The sequence below is a fragment of the Pleurodeles waltl genome, chromosome 9 (assembly GCF_031143425.1).
Source record: "Pleurodeles waltl isolate 20211129_DDA chromosome 9, aPleWal1.hap1.20221129, whole genome shotgun sequence".
NCBI lineage: Eukaryota > Metazoa > Chordata > Amphibia > Caudata > Salamandridae > Pleurodeles > Pleurodeles waltl.
This window is the reverse complement of record NC_090448.1, coordinates 935,834,110-935,850,932: the sequence shown is the minus strand read 5'-3', so window position 1 is coordinate 935,850,932 and position 16,823 is coordinate 935,834,110. Positions and strand designations below refer to the sequence as shown.

Below are 16,823 nucleotides of genomic sequence, written 5' to 3'. Positions count from 1 at the left end.
TCGCCAGTAGGTATAGTTAGGACCTAATACCCATAGACAAAGTTTTTATTGTTTTGCTAATAAGTTTGGAGCCTTTTGACAAATCTTCACAAAATTTTCAAAAGTAGTGTCCTGGTCGCTTTAGCTGCTGTCTAGAAAATGTTGGGGTGATCCGTGAAGCAGGGGCTGAGACATATTGGGGGGTGGGGGTGCAACACACATTTTCCCTATCTAATTTCCCAGAGGGATTTTTAACATGATTACAGCCTGAACCGCTGAACAGAATTACACTAAATTTTGCAGAAAGGTAGCTACTGGCCCAGAAAGAGCTCTTTTTGTGATTTGGTGTAAATACGTTCAGTAGTTTGGAAGATAACAAAGAAAAAAGAAATATAGATATCTGGACGGAGCCTAAGCACAGATCACACGGTGAGATCCGACTGGCTGCCAGGATTTCAACCAGGAAGTGTTTGCAGTCATCCTGTGACTCGGTCTCCAATTCCAACAAAAAACTTTAGAAAAAAAAGACTATGAGGCAGGTAGAAATAACATAACTATGCCTGGTGGTGGGGTCCAACAGGCCAAAAAATGCCAACTTTAAAAAAAATTACAGCGGATCTGCACGTAAAATTGAAAAAAACAATATTGCTTATTTTCTATATGTCTGTGGGGTAGTCGAAGTCCCAATGGGTGCATTTATTAATTAATTTATGGGAGGATGGCATGCATGGCCCACCTCAACACCATGTGTTTTACACCACTTTGGTGAGACTTACAATATGATGTGCAACTAACCAAACACCTATGTCATTAATAAAATTATGAACTTTCCTGCAAGTGTCTCCGGGAAAACATTTTTTTTAGGTGATGTGAGTTTATAAGCTGTATCACAAGAGTATGCATTCCCTGTTGTTGCCTGGTTCCAAAGTGTTGAACCACAAAACCTGGTACAGTGATGAGCAGGTTAGGAAAAAAGGGGAGCACCAGGAACTTGAGAGTCCTGTTAATCAGGAGCAAGAGCTCTCACACACACACATTTGGGTGTTGTGCTTCATCCTCAGGCTTAGCGCCTTGTTGGGCCGGTGCTGCAATGCCCAACAAACCCCTCAAAGAAGGCACCTTGCCAGAGACCTTTTTAGATGTGCCGAGCATGAAGTGGGTGGAAGAGGTGCTTGAGTCATAGATTGGTGGAGGGAGGTAAGAGATAAAGCTAAAAACAACTAAGGAATGCCCTAAACCTAAGTTTTAATAAAGGGGCTCCGTTGTTGTGATTAAAAACAAGATAAGGCCGCCAATTGATACAATGGTCAGTAGAGATATCACTGTAGCCTCAAAATCAAGGTCAACATGTTTCTTGCCTCTTTTGTCAATGGATCTGGGCAATTCGTCAGGTAAACCGAAACCTAATCTACATGTATGTGTCATAAATCACTCAGTAAAAGTAAACTAAACAATACCAGTTGTTGCCTTATGTAGTCACTCCTAGGTCTAACCCCACTCAGGCCAATAGAGTGCCACCTGGATAAGCACAGAGTGGCGCTACTATGCTGCTCAAAAACGAAATAAGCTGCACTACTTGCTACAACCAACCCCTCTCTGGAGATCTTGAGAAGAGAAGGGTCACTGATACATATATGTAAATATGTGAGTGTGAATGATTCAAGATGATGACCGAGTGATAAATATATCTCCTTTATGTAGTTCAAAGGGATTTGCATCTTTTGTACCACGTGTTAATCACAGTCGGCAGTTTGACTGTCCTTGCTAGACTGGTTAAGGCTGATCAGCTCACTGGCCATTATAAGCAAAACAAAACAACACACACTTTGTGAAGTTATGTTAAAAAGATTTGGAATTGCACATTACTCTTTTCAATTTTAGGTGCCTAATGAACAAGATCATATTTCTCTTCTGTAATGAAAACAGTTGTTCAAGTGGCAAATACATTGGAAACCAACAAGATGACTTAATGCTGAATTCCATTCACAGAAAATGTACCATTCATGTTGGATGAAGCAGAGTATGACATAAAAGTTATTTTGTTTCAAGACATGTGGATTGGAAACGTGGTATCGCGTTATTCATTTCGATGTTCTGGTGGTGCTCAGATTTTTGGATCTTATGTCTTATTGCTTCTCTTGAGATTCTGGTCCTCCAAGTTTTTTGAGGTTCATTGGCTGCACTATGGATTTCTGGCTGGGGACACTGAGGACACATTGTGATGCTCTTCTTCTGAAAGGGACAGACCACAATCTTCAGAGGTCAGATATGCACACAAACTTGTTTACATGTTGTACACTTTTTGTTTGCTGCTGAAGGATGATTGTCAGTGCCTGGGTCGGAAAAGTGGTTGAGTTGCTCCCTGTAATTCAGATGACATAGGAACGTCTCTCCAGACGTTATAGGTCTTGCTGAAATTGCAAGGTCCCCGTTGGGAAGGTCTCTTGGCATCTTCTTTTTTGGGCAGTATGGTTATTTAATTGTCTTTGAGATATGTCTAATGCACTGTATACATTAGTCTACTCCCACCACCCATTCCTCTGATACCAGGTCACATCACCAGGAGGAAGGCCGGGTCTTAAACACTGGCACAAGTGGTGTAGTAAGTGCTCTTTACCCTTAATAGTCCAAGGATGATGGGTGTGAGGTGGCAAAACGTGCATCAAGTTGTAAGTGAATGTCTGCGATATTTACCAAAAGGTGACCACAGCATTCTGCAAGCAGCACAAAAGGTGAAAACAGATCTGTTTCATTCATCGCACCAAGGCAAATTTGATTGGAAATAATATACAAATACTTCTAACTATTTTTAGGTCAATTTAAAAATGATTTTATTAAACCACAAAATTGCTTACCACAATTAAAACAATACCCTAAATTAACTTCAATAAACAAATTGCACTGCAATTGTAGAAGAAAATGTAACATCCATGAATATATGTGGCTGACCTTATTACAGTGAGCTTCAAATGAGGCAAAGCAACATATTCTCGAGTGCGATTCAAATTCTGCTGCATTAATTGCTTAGGAACGCTTCATTAACAAATAATTGAGAAATGTTGTGCGAGACAGGAACTGAGAGGTAAATGTGCTGGAGAAAGAAAGACCACATGGTTTTATCAATTTACACACAAAGGTGATACTTCCATTTCTGAATGGTCTAACCAAAGAAGATTGACTGCATCTTTGTGGAATATGAGGGGCCTCCGTTTTTCCATAACATTTAACCTACTGAGAAAAAGAGCTGTAAGCCTAACAGAGATGTATGTTTGTGGAGCTCTATAAACCGGAGGAGCTGAGGTGTAATATCTTCATGCCAGAGTATGCACCTTTAAGTTGTTGATATGATATTTCAGATAACCCAGCAGTATGCTGCTTGAATACGAATTCACTTTTAACAGACGTCACATGCAGCTGTCATATGATGAGAAATATCTTGTTATGAGTGTTAATTGGTTAAGTTGAATTCTGTGTCTGTGTCCAGTTTCCTGATTTTTTCTATACATATTTTCTTCTTTTGAAACAGGGGTGATCCAGTGAGCAATTTAATAGCGACCAATGCACTACCTAGTGCTAAAGTTTGATTTATGGATTTGAAAGCAGCAATAACCAAATAACATGAGTACCTTAAAACTGGTACCTATGTGCCCCTTCTGTTTATGTCTTTCTTCACAGCAGTAAAAGAACCATCATTAATTATTGGCCCCTTTTTTAACTGATTTGCTTTGATTTCTTACTGGTTGAGCTGTTGTGACCCAAGGAGGAGCAAACAGCAGTGAAGCATCATCAAAACTATTTTTGCACAGAAGACTGACCATTACGCTGTGCCGAAATCTATTTGTACCATCCGACTGTTAATGGTTGCAAGGCGGATGTCTTTGGGCCTGGCCAGCACATCAAACCTTGGTTTTTGGTGCAAAGCCAGAGCTCTAAATTAGTGTATCAATTTTCATTGGGTGCATAGTTTAATATATCACCCCCAATATGGCTAAGATCAGCAAGATAGAGACCACTGTTGTCCTACAGAATGTCCCAGTATGTTCTGTCCACATGAGAACCATAAAACCACTGAAAGGGTTGAAACGCTATATCTTGTATATTGGGGAGGAGTGGTTTCTGTTCAATTGGCACACATGGAATGACAATATATTAATTATATTGTGGATTTATACATTTGCAGTACTTGTATGAAATGAAAGATGGTTGATTTATTCATTACATAAACTGAGAAGAGTAATTTTTGCTGATGAATCATAATTTGAAAATGGATTACACCAACTTGACACAATAGCAGCATGGCTTCCGCTCTCTTTGACCTTCGTCATTGCTGCTGCAACACATTGTTGAGATGTTATAAAATATTGTGCTGGGTTTCACCCTGATTGTCGTAGTCTCTCACTCTGTAGCAGCACTTTTGACTAAGACAACATCTCAACATCCCTCCACTACTAGGTTGACCTGTTAAGAGATTTTACTGTTGTGAGCCTCCTACATCACTCTGATCCATTTTCTCACTCTGAAATATGCATCATTGGTGCTCATCTCCATAAGGGTGAGCCCCAGACTGTCTTCTGGTCATGCATAGTTAACCAAACCAAGCACTGATTTGTTAGATACACCAATACCCAACTGTGAACTTGTTTATTTTGTTGATGGTTCCTGTCTCAGAAATGTTACCTGAGAAATTGTGACAGGGGATACTGTGTGCACCCTACATAAACTTGTTGAAAGTCGACATCTCACCTAGGTTTGTTCAGCAAAAGTGGCTGAGCTTGTGTCCCCAACGTGCATCTGTGTCCTAAATGCTAAAAGTTACCATAGTTGCCAATTATGACTGGGTTGTAGTGGTTGCAACGGGGGTCTTAATTTCTGCAGCAACCCCTTTCAAAAATAGGATCAACACCTAAAAGTTGATGAATGAGCTACTGTTACACTTTAAAATACCGACTGTAAAAAGAATTGCACATCAATTTACAAAAGATGAAGTGTCCCTAGAGAATGTATTGGCTGGACAGGCATCCAGAAAAGCTGCATTAACTCCTAAAAGCAAAGCCACTATATATTTCTTACAACCAGATGTATTTCCTGTGCCTACACTGAAATGCTTGCATTATAAGAGCGGGCATCCGATGCTGAGAAATAGGCAAGATCAAACAGACATGTACAAAAAAAAGACCCCCAAAGCTTGTAGAAGGTTAGCATCAGGATAGTGGTTGCCCCTAAATTCTTCCTCTCCAACTTCATTCACTGCACCAGGAGCATGGTTGCCCCAAAATTCTTACTCTCACACTTGGACAGCATGAATCAACAGTATGATTTGTGCCGCAGTTGCTCACTGGCTGGTGCCCTTCTTTCCTTCTTGCACTCCTTTGATACCTGCCAGAGTTATAATATTGGGAAAGGGATTTATACCACCCTAACTCCCCAGCCAACTACTTAGAGGCCCTGTGTCCAATTGGAGAAGGATCTTATTTAGATGCTACAGTGTTGCTCCTATTCATATGTCCTTGTGTGTGTTATCAGGTTGGGTTGCGGCTTATCTTGTGCACTGATGCAATTGCTGTAGGCAAAACATTGTTGAGGGACTTAATGCTCCAGTACAACCTTCCAGTGTTCTAGGAACCCTCTTTTTCTCCTCTATTTCAGAATCAGCTTGCTGAGTAGAAAGGTGTAACAACTCTAAAGAACAAAATAGCTAAAATATGTTCAAAAACCCAGATGAAGAGTCCCAATGTTCTGCCTTTAGCACATTGATCCATCTGAGCCCGTTTCACAGAGAAGTTAACTAAGCCAATAAGAAGTGATCTTAGGTCGACCCAAAATGTTACCTTCAAATCCTCTAGTTTCTCCTGCGGCTCTGGACTCTGCTTTGAAGGCAACTGTTTCACTGTATCTACAGTTTCCATGACAAGATCCAAGCTGTCCTGCCTGACTGTCCTACCAAAGCCTGCACCACCTGCAGTCCGGCCACTGGGCAGTCGTGAAGGGATATTAAAGAAAGTCTGTCCTGCAGCCCCGTTTGAAAGGGACGTTTCAGATGCTGCTGACCATCGCTGTGAAGTAGTGAGAACTCTACGCTCCATTCATCTCTAAGCCAGCACCTGCAGCTCTGCACTCTGTTGCTCCTACCTAGACTCCAGCTGTCTTCCAACCTCCGGCTATTGAACCTCCTTTACCAAATCTTCTGCAGCAAAACGACGGAATGGGCTCCAGCATCTCCACTATCACAGGCTCGACTGTTACAGGACGCAGCCCCCAATTTCACCTCTGACATACTCCGTCTTGTTTTCATGCTTGGCACTAAGAACCAAGAATTCTCAATTACATTAATTCAACATTTCAGATCGCCTAAGTTGTGTCTGTTTTTAATGTCTTTTCGCTCTTCTCACGAGAAATCCAGGCACCTGTTAGTACATTTATGTAAAGCTTAAATTTCTGTCACATGTATTCTGCTTCAACCGGATATGTGACAAAATGTATAAAAGTTTGGGAAATTTTGGGAGGTGTTAGCATTACATGCTTAATAACTTGGTGGGGGTGAAACTCCATCTCACTAGGTAGCGATATAAATATACTTGTGCTTACTGTACCTAATACATTCAGTGGGCTCGGAGAGATATTTTTTCTTATATACCACGCACTAATGAAATGAGGACTTTGGACAATTTTGCCAACTGCCGAGTTTCTTTCCCTGTGAATGGTAGCATAGCACACACACGTGTCTCTACAAACAGTTGGTACTTAACTAACACTGAAATGTGTTACTATTCTGGACAATTATTGGACAATATATTTCACCAATTCCGAGCCCCCACTTTGACTGGAAGGTCTTAGCTCGCATTTTCAGTCTGGCTACAAACAACACCTGCGTCCTCTGTGTGGGAGCAGTTGTGTTTACCAATGCCTTTGTGAGCACATTCGAGGAGGTTACGCTCCTTCCCAGTACATTGGACGTCATCAAGCAGGATATTAAGTGTACGTCCTTCCCCAAATTCAGCATGTTTGCTTGCCTTAACGACGTAGGAAAATCCTAGCTGGCGGCACACCACCATTGCTGCTTTCATGCTCCACAGGTCGTCACACACAGTGCCCCACTCTCCATTTATGTAAATTTCCACTCTTCCGCGGTCCGTTCTACCTTTGTTGTTCACGAGCCGCACTGCACCATTCTGTATTTCTGAAGATTCAGTTCTCCTTTTAGAAGCACCTGTAGTTTTAGTTTTCTTCTTCTGTCCCCTTCTTTCTCCACTCTTACCACCTTTCCTGGATTTGTCAGGCTTTGCTGTAGATTGTTTGGTAGTGGCAGAGGTGGGGTGCAGTCTTGAGGTCTCGTAGACACCGCTTTCTTTTCTCAGAAGCTTTAGGAATTCGTCCAACCAATCTGGAGTTGTGTTCTTTGGTGGCTGGGCTGTTGGACGACTTCTGGTAGGTGGTTTAGTTGTCGTTTTAATCTTGGGTCGTTTGGTTGGCACAGTTTTGGGTATGAATTCTAAACAAAGAAAAAACAGTAAGAAATTGTTCTGGAAAATGCCACAATTACCTAGCCAATGTTAAATCATGATAACTCATTTACTATTTTACGTAAGCCACAGTAACATATTCTCAATTAATCACAGCCCTTGGATACAAGGTGCTGAGGTGGAAAAGTAAAAGCAACAATGCTGTTTAGAACAGGGTTCTTGGCATATTTGTACTGGCTACATGCAGCATCACAGTGTCCAATTCAGATCTTTACTTATGCATAGTTTTGAAGATATTTTAATCAATGGGCACAGCGCAGCAGCGCCCATGCCCCCATATTGTTTGCCATCTTGGTTGACATCTGGGCATATTTACTCTGAACATAATTGTGAGATAGAGGCAAATACTGGCCTTGTGGAGTTACGTTTTATTTTTGTATTAAGACAATATTTCTAATATTTTAGAAAAACAACGGAAAAAAGTCAATGTCCTGCTCGAGGAGACATCTGTTAAAAGTGACATCACGTGAATGATGTCACTACAGATCTGAAACTCCCAGGCGACATCATCAAATAAACGTTCTAGAATGCTTACTGTTAATGATTTTTGGAGATGGAGAACTAAGTAAAAATAACTGTTTTATTCTCTAGCATTGGATAGCCCCCTTTATACTGTCTGGGCAAAGTTGCACCTCATTAGTACAAAATAACACCTGAAAGCTTGAATCAGCAACTAACATGTCAGTAGGTAACCTCTGTACAGGGGCTGCCATTGCATGGAATCAGGTTTTGACCTTTTTTTTTGTTATTCTTGGTCCGTTACTGCTATTTTAGCAAAATCTACAAAATACGTAGCAGATTGTACATTAAGTGGCAAATGCAGCATATCAATAATTGTGTGGAAAGTGTTGCATACTTGCATAATTCCAGCAGCCCTATGTAGATAGGGAAATATATATGGCCCCACTAAAGTCTTTTGGCTCTGAATTAAGTTACTTTCGTTAGCCATAAGCAGGAAAGCTCTGTAAGATATTATGGGCCTGATTAAGTGTTTGGAGGATATCAGCCTTATTACAAATGCCTGTTATCCTACGGCACTTATAATAAGGCGGATTAGATATCTGTCACATTTGTGATGAAGTAACTTGTCTGTCACGTTCAACATCAGGTCCTACATTCCTTCCTTGTTTCTTCAATCTTTTTTAGGATCTTACTATTTATAATGAAGCTACACATATTTTGCAACCTTTAAAAAATTATTGTAAGGGTGGAGACTGGTGAACAGTAATAGACGAGAGACGACTTTGGGGCCAGACATTAGAGGCTCTAACCACATCACTAAGCTTAATTCTGATGCCCTTCTTATTCGGGAAGGTAATGCAGCACCCAGTAAATACTGATGCTCATTTCAAGGCATGCAGTATTATACCCCCGTTTTGATTTGCAGTCCCCGCCAGAAATATCACGACAGTATTGCATCCTTTCCGCCATTCTGAGGAGCAAAATTAAGACATTTGCACTTTTTTTCTTGCAAAATGTTTACTAGGTTTAACAGGCAAAATTTAGCAACCGCCATGTACATTAATTTTGCTCACACTGTAACTCTGAGTGGGATGCCAACGCCTGTTGTCGTCTGAATCACGATTAACTACATGAAAATAATGAGGGCCTTTACTTACTAAATTGCTCCCCTGTACAGCCCATTAGGCTTACTTTCACCTCTTTTCAAATTCAACCAAAAGGCGTGAGTTTACAATCCCACATTTGTCCCACAGGTTCTAGGTAAGCGGGGGAGTTACATGATTTAATTCATAAATGAGCTGAATACACCCACTCACTACCTGTATTAATATAGGTGCCTTTTACCACTGTCAAGGGTAGTTAGGCCTCAATATTGCCTGCGACTTCACGCCATGAAAGCAGAAAACAGCCAAGAGGGAGCTTTAATAACGAATTGAAAATACATGGCACGACTACAGCAACATTGTAATCAAATAAAGTGAATAGGTCAGAAACGTGTATATATTGAAAAAGAATCCGTAGCAGACAGCCTGCTAAAGCAGTTAGCAACGAGTATCCGCAAAGCTGGAGGCAGCTCTCACTCGGCCGTCGAGTTACGTACCCCACATGCCTCCCTTCTGCACTGCGCCTTCCTGACTCAAACCCAGGCGTCTGACAGATTACTCAAGAAATGGTTTTGACAGTTTTTTTTGCACTGCCCCAGCGGGAGCGATGATCGACTTTAAGGCAACAATTCCCCTCAGCCCTTCCCCGAGTGAGCGAAAAAAGGTACACTATTCTTAGAAAATACCAAAGAAAAGGGGAGAATATGAGAAGACGGAGAGAGAGAGAACACAGCTGCCAAAGATGATTCTCAGTGGATAAGCCAGGCCTGTTTCTTCACATAACTTCTAATGCAGCTAGACTTCCACTGGGACCTTTAGGGGGGCTGTGGTAAGAGCTGGAGCTCTTGCTGACAGTTGATATATCGAATGGAAACTGTCGCCATACATGTCCTGGCCCGCGCGTGTGGTTTACGCAGAGGTGACCCCAAAATGGCTGCCTAGATCTCAAACTCTTTTGCGACCTCTAGTGAGAAGATTCTGGATGGCTGAGTCACTGTGCAGTGCGTGTGATGAGCTCTTCCTGCAATGGATATGTTCTCACTTTACGTTTAACTTCTTCAATATACGAGTTAAACAATGTTGTGAGTTGTGAACCAATGAAAGCGCTCCTATGTCGCAGTATAACACTACCACTTAGTACTTGAGATACTCGAAAGTGTTCCTTCTTTATACACGTTACCCACACCAAGACTCTCGTTGTCAGATCAGAGGGACATTTGTGGGTACCTGTACTGTGTAAGCAGGGAATCACAGAAGTTGTTATAGTATCCCACTCAAAGACCGCCGTCCTGGTGGTGTTCCAGGCTTGTCAGTATTTTGTAAGTGAAATTTCTGCAAGGATTTTGGGACGTGGTCACTGAGTTTTTTACGATCTTTACTTAAGGTCAAAGCCTTTCCAGTCTACTAAATAGAACACTTTTCCTTGTGTAATATTGGAGTTTAGTATTTGTTTCACCTCATATTCAAACTCTCCATCAACAAGCACTGATATATGTGGCGTTAGCAAGGGGGGGGTCTCTGGATGGCACAAATCGAGGAACTCGACATGGAATACCCGTTAGATTTGAAGAAAGTGGGGCAAGTCAATTTTCACTGTAACTGGGTTTATACTTTTATTTATATTGAAAGGCCCTAGGAATTTGGGTATCATTTTTCGTTTTCCTCGCAGATTAAAATGTTTGATTCCTATGTTTTCTATGTTTAGTTCTGTTTTTTCTCCCACTCAGAGATTCTTGCTCCAATAATTCCCACATTGAATAGCTAAGCAACATAGGTACTGCACTAAAGTCTGGCAAGTCATTCAATGATGACACTAGTCTCATGGTGGCAACTAGCTGACAACCTACCATCAATTTTCCAATTTTTTACATAAATTCGGCCAGAAGTGTGACATGAATTGGATACCTTCGTCAGTAAATCTGGCTCTGGTAATGCAATATAACCTAAACACCATTTGAGTATAGATTTTGACTAATTCTGGAGATGTGAGAAGTTTGGATAACTAAAGTGTCCTATTATAGATAAATGGTCTATTATTACTGGTTTCCTGTAAATAGAATGATCTCTACCAGAAGGTCCACAGAACTGGTTTGCTACAGCATAAGAGGTCCTGAATGGAACAGAGCATACCAGTAAGCTTTTGTGAATCTGACTTGACTTGCACGCAGAATGCGCAAGCAGATATGTACTTTACAAAGTTAGATTTCATAGCTGGCCACCAGAAATGTTGTTGCAGGTCCTGAGCTCGCCCCCCACGACCGCAGCACCACCCTGCTGCCTCCTGCCTCTGTCCCCCGACCACGCTGCTGTTTGCGTGTTCGAGGCCCTCCTCCACCCGCAGGCATCCTCCTGCGCCTCATCCCTGGGGTCTAGTGGGCTCTGACTAGCTTCACTTGACCCGTGTGCCGCTTTCCGCCGTCCTGTAAGTTGTTTTTCTCATTTTTCTGCGCCTCGCCTCCGGCGCTTCTGCCCCCGTTGTGCCCCTCTGATTGCTGTTTCCCCGATCGTGTACTGTGCCATTACTGTATTTCATACTGTGTGTTTTCATATTGTGACTGCCTTTAATTTCGCTTGTTTTTTGTGCCTTTTGCCCCTTGTGCGCTCCCCCTGCTCTCCGATCCCTGCCGCTGCCTCCCTGCGGCCCACCCCCCTCGCGCCCCCATTCGCCGCTCCCTCCCGCCTCCCAGCTGCTCCTCCCTCCCCCCTCCCTTCTTAATGGCTGGCGCTGCGCGTCACGAGTGAGCGACCTCTGACCTGTTTCAGGTCCTGAGCTCGCCCCCCACGACCGCAGCACCAACCTGCTGCCTCCTGCCTCTGTCCCCCGACCACGCTGCTGTTTGCGTGTTCGAGGCCCTCCTCCACCCGCAGGCATCCTCCTGCGCCTCATCCCTGGGGTCTAGTGGGCTCTGACTAGCTTCACTTGACCCGTGTGCCGCTTTCCGCCGTCCTGTAAGTTGTTTTTCTCATTTTTCTGCGCCTCGCCTCCGGCGCTTCTGCCCCCGTTGTGCCCCTCTGATTGCTGTTTCCCCGATCGTGTACTGTGCCATTACTGTATTTCATACTGTGTGTTTTCATATTGTGACTGCCTTTAATTTCGCTCGTTTTTTGTGCCTTTTGCCCCTTGTGCGCTCCCCCTGCTCTCCGATCCCTGCCGCTGCCTCCCTGCGGCCCCGCCCCCCTCGCGCCCCCATTCGCTGCTCCCTCCCGCCTCCCGCCTCCCAGCTGCTCCTCCCTCCCCCCTCCCTTCTTAATGGCTGGCGCTGCGCGTCGCGAGTGAGCGACCTCTGACCTGTTTCAGGTCCTGAGCTCGCCCCCTACGACTGCAGCACCAACCTGCTGCCTCCTGCCTCTGTCCCCCGACCACGCTGCTGTTTGCGTGTTCGAGGCCCTCCTCCACCCGCAGGCATCCTCCTGCGCCTCATCCCTGGGGTCTAGTGGGCTCTGACTAGCTTCACTTGACCCGTGTGCCGCTTTCCGCCGTCCTGTAAGTTGTTTTTCTCATTTTTCTGCGCCTCGCCTCCGGCGCTTCTGCCCCCGTTGTGCCCCTCTGATTGCTGTTTCCCCGATCGTCTACTGTGCCATTACTGTATTTCATACTGTGTGTTTTCATATTGTGACTGCCTTTAATTTCGCTAGTTTTTTGTGCCTTTTGCCCCTTGTGCGCTCCCCCTGCTCTCCGATCCCTGCCGCTGCCTCCCTGCGGCCCCGCCCCCCTCGCGCCCCCATTCGCCGCTCCCTCCCGCCTCCCGCCTCCCAGCTGCTCCTCCCTCCCCCCTCCCTTCTTAATGGCTGGCGCTGCGCGTCGCGAGTGAGCGACCTCTGACCTGTTTCAGGTCCTGAGCTCGCCCCCCACTACCGCAGCACCAACCTGCTGCCTCCTGCCTCTGTCCCCCGACCACGCTGCTGTTTGCGTGTTCGAGGCCCTCCTGCACCCGCAGGCATCCTCCTGCGCCTCATCCCTGGGGTCTAGTGGGCTCTGACTAGCTTCACTTGACCCGTGTGCCGCTTTCCGCCGTCCTGTAAGTTGTTTTTCTCATTTTTCTGCGCCTCGCCTCCGGCGCTTCTGCCCCCGTTGTGCCCCTCTGATTGCTGTTTCCCCAATCGTGTACTGTGCCATTACTGTATTTCATACTGTGTGTTTTCATATTGTGACTGCCTTTAATTTCGCTCGTTTTTTGTGCCTTTTGCCCCTTGTGCACTCCCCCTGCTCTCCGATCCCTGCCGCTGCCTCCCTGTGGCCCCGCCCCCCTCGCGCCCCCATTCGCCGCTCCCTCCCGCCTCCCAGCTGCTCCTCCCTCCCCCTCCCTTATTAATGGCTGGCGCTGCGCGTCGCGAGTGAGCGACCTCTGACCTGTTTCAGGTCCTGAGCTCGCCCCCCACGACCGCAGCACCAACCTGCTGCCTCCTGCCTCTGTCCCCCGACCACGCTGCTGATTGCGTGTTCGAGGCCCTCCTCCACCCGCAGGCATCCTCCTGCGCCTCATCCCTGGGGTCTAGTGGGCTCTGACTAGCTTCACTTGACCCGTGTGCCGCTTTCCGCCGTCCTGTAAGTTGTTTTTCTCATTTTTCTGCGCCTCGCCTCCGGCGCTTCTGCCCCCGTTGTGCCCCTCTGATTGCTGTTTCCCCGATCGTGTACTGTGCCATTACTGTATTTCATACTGTGTGTTTTCATATTGTGACTGCCTTTAATTTCGCTCGTTTTTTGTGCCTTTTGCCCCTTGTGCGCTCCCCCTGCTCTCCGATCCCTGCCGCTGCCTCCCTGCGTGCCCGCCCCCCTTGCGCCCCCATTCGCCGCTCCCTCCCGCCTCCCGCCTGCTCCTCCCTCCCCCCTCCCTTCTTAATGGCTGGCGCTGCGCGTCGCGAGTGAGCGACCTCTGACCTGTTTCAGGTCCTGAGGTCGCCCCCCACGACCGCAGCACCAACCTGCTGCCTCCTGCCTCTGTCCCCCGACCACGCTGCTGTTTGCGTGTTCGAGGCCCTCCTCCACCCGCAGGCATCCTCCTGCGCCTCATCCCTGGGGTCTAGTGGGCTCTGACTAGCTTCACTTGACCCGTGTGCCGCTTTCCGCCGTCCTGTAAGTTGTTTTTCTCATTTTTCTGCGCCTCGCCTCCGGCGCTTCTGCCCCCGTTGTGCCCCTCTGATTGCTGTTTCCCCGATCGTGTACTGTGCCATTACTGTATTTCATACTGTGTGTTTTCATATTGTGACTGCCTTTAATTTCGCTAGTTTTTTGTGCCTTTTGCCCCTTGTGCGCTCCCCCTGCTCTCCGATCCCTGCCGCTGCCTCCCTGCGGCCCCGCCCCCCTCGCGCCCCCATTCGCCGCTCCCTCCCGCCTCCCGCCTCCCAGCTGCTCCTCCCTCCCCCCTCCCCCCTCCCCCCTCTCTTCTTAATGGCTGGCGCTGCACGACCGCGCCGCTGGCGCGCCGGAGCCCGTCTGCGCCCGTCCGCGCCTGGACCGCGCCCAGCGCCACCCCCCCTGGTCCCCGCGCCCCCCGCAGCCCCTGCGTCCGCTACTCAACCAACGAACTCCGCGCACTCAACCCCGGCCCCTCCGCAGAGTGCTTCCTTGCAACCCCGAAGCACACAAAAGGACCCTTCTCCTGCCGCATCTGCAACTTCTCCTGCGACAGAACGGCGAAGCCAACAACAAGAACTTCCAACACCAACCACCTGAACTGCATCCTCATCAACACACGCTCCGCACGAAAACACGCCATCGAACTCTGGGACTTACTCGACACCACCGCCCCTGACGTGGCCTTCCTGACCGAAACCTGGTGGAACGACTCCTCGGCCCCGGACATCGCAATCGCCATACCAGAGGGATACAAAATCACCAGAAGAGATCGAACCAACGGAATCGGTGGCGGAATAGCCATCGCCCACAAATCTACCCTCAAAATCCACACCCACACGGACGACACCCTCAAGACAGCTGAACACCTCCACTTCCAGATCCACACGGACCCCAACACGACCCTCAGAGGAACCCTCATATACCGCCCTCCAGGACCAAGAGCCCCCTTCAGCGACACTATCGCCAACCTCGCGAGCACCCACGCCCTCGCTTCCCCAGACTACATCCTCCTGGGAGATCTAAACTACCATCTGGAAAATAACAATGACGTCAACACCGCATCACTGACCTCCAACCTCCTCAACCTCGGACTCCGTCAACTGGTCAACACTCCCACCCACATCGCCGGACACACTCTTGACCCCCTCCTCACCTCAAGCAACCACATCTCTTTCAGCCACACCTCCGAACTCCACTGGACCGACCATCACTGCGTCCACTTTTCCTATACGAAAATCACTGAACACCACCGCATCCCCCTACCTCCTCACCGCCGCTGGGGAAAAATCATCCAAGACCCACTAACCAGCACCCTCGTCAAAAACCCACCACCCGACTCAACCGACCCAAGCACTGCCGCCATCAACCTCCATCAATGGATCCTCGACTGCACCAACACCTTAGCCCCACTCAAGAAACCCACCGCCAACCAAGGAAAGAAAAAACCAGCCTGGTTCACAGACGAACTGACCGCCTCCAAAAGCCGCTGCCAGAAGCTCAAGAAGAAGTGGATCTTAGAGCGCACACCCGACAACCTCGCCTCCCTCAAAGACGCCAACCGTGAACACCACCAACGGATCCGAGTCGCCAAGCGCGCCCACTTCACTGAACGCATCAACAACAACGCCCACGACTGCAAAGAACTCTTCGGCATCGTAAAGGAACTCTCAAACCCCAACGCCAACTCCGACGACATCCCGCCCTCCCAGAAACTCTGCGACGACCTCTCCACCTTCTTCCACCAGAAAATCACAACCATCCACGACAGCTTCAACACCACTCCGCCGCCAGACCCCACCCCTGACATCTCCACAGACGCCTGCCGCCTCACCGCCTGGACCCACGTGGACGACACCGAAACAATGACAACCATGAACACCATCCACTCAGGCTCCCCCACGGACCCATGCCCACATCACGTGTTCAACAAAGCCAACGCCATCATCGCCCCCAAACTCCGCAAGATCATCAACCTCTCCTTCGACTCCGCCACCTTCCCAGACAGCTGGAAACACGCAGAAATCCAACCCCTTCTCAAGAAACCCAAGGCTGACCCCAACGACCTCAAAAACTTCCGACCGATCTCTCTCCTCCCTTTTCCAGCAAAAGTCATCGAGAAGATCGTCAACACCCAGCTCGCCCTCTTCCTCAAAGACAACTCCATCCTAGACCCCTCTCAATCCGGTTTCAGACGAAACCACAGCACCGAGACTGCACTCCTCGCCGCCACAGATGACATCAGAACTCAAATGGACAACGGCGAAACCTCAGCCCTCATCCTCCTCGACCTATCTGCCGCTTTTGACACAGTCTGCCACCGCACCCTACTGACCCGCCTCCTTGAAGCCGGCATCCAAGATAAAGCCCTCAACTGGATCTCATCCTTCCTCTCCGACAGAACCCAGAGAGTACAACTCTCCCCTTTCCGCTCCAAAGCCACCAACCTCATCTGCGGCGTCCCCCAAGGCTCCTCCCTCAGCCCTACGTTGTTCAACGTCTACATGGCCCCCCTCGCTAAACTGGCCCGCCAACATCACCTCAGCATCATCTCCTACGCCGACGACACCCAGCTCGTCCTCTCCCTGACCAAAGACCCACTCACCGCCAAAACCAACCTCCACGAGGGACTAAAAGCCATCGCCGAGTGGATGAACGACAGCCGCCTGAAGCTCAACTCCGACA

At 47.4% G+C, this 16,823-nt stretch overlaps 1 protein-coding gene across 1 annotated transcript in view; it reads right to left on the bottom strand.

Annotated features, from left to right (window-relative positions):
- Positions 1-2,790: 2,790 nt before the first annotated feature.
- The window catches only part of HHIPL1 (HHIP like 1), a 152,326-nt gene continuing 138,293 nt past the window's right edge, over positions 2,791-16,823 (bottom strand). Inside the window, exon 9 of the mRNA XM_069208295.1 lies at positions 2,791-7,468. Coding sequence (XP_069064396.1) covers positions 6,810-7,468 — 659 coding nt within the window. The 3' untranslated portion in view covers positions 2,791-6,809. The remainder of the gene's footprint in view (positions 7,469-16,823) is intronic.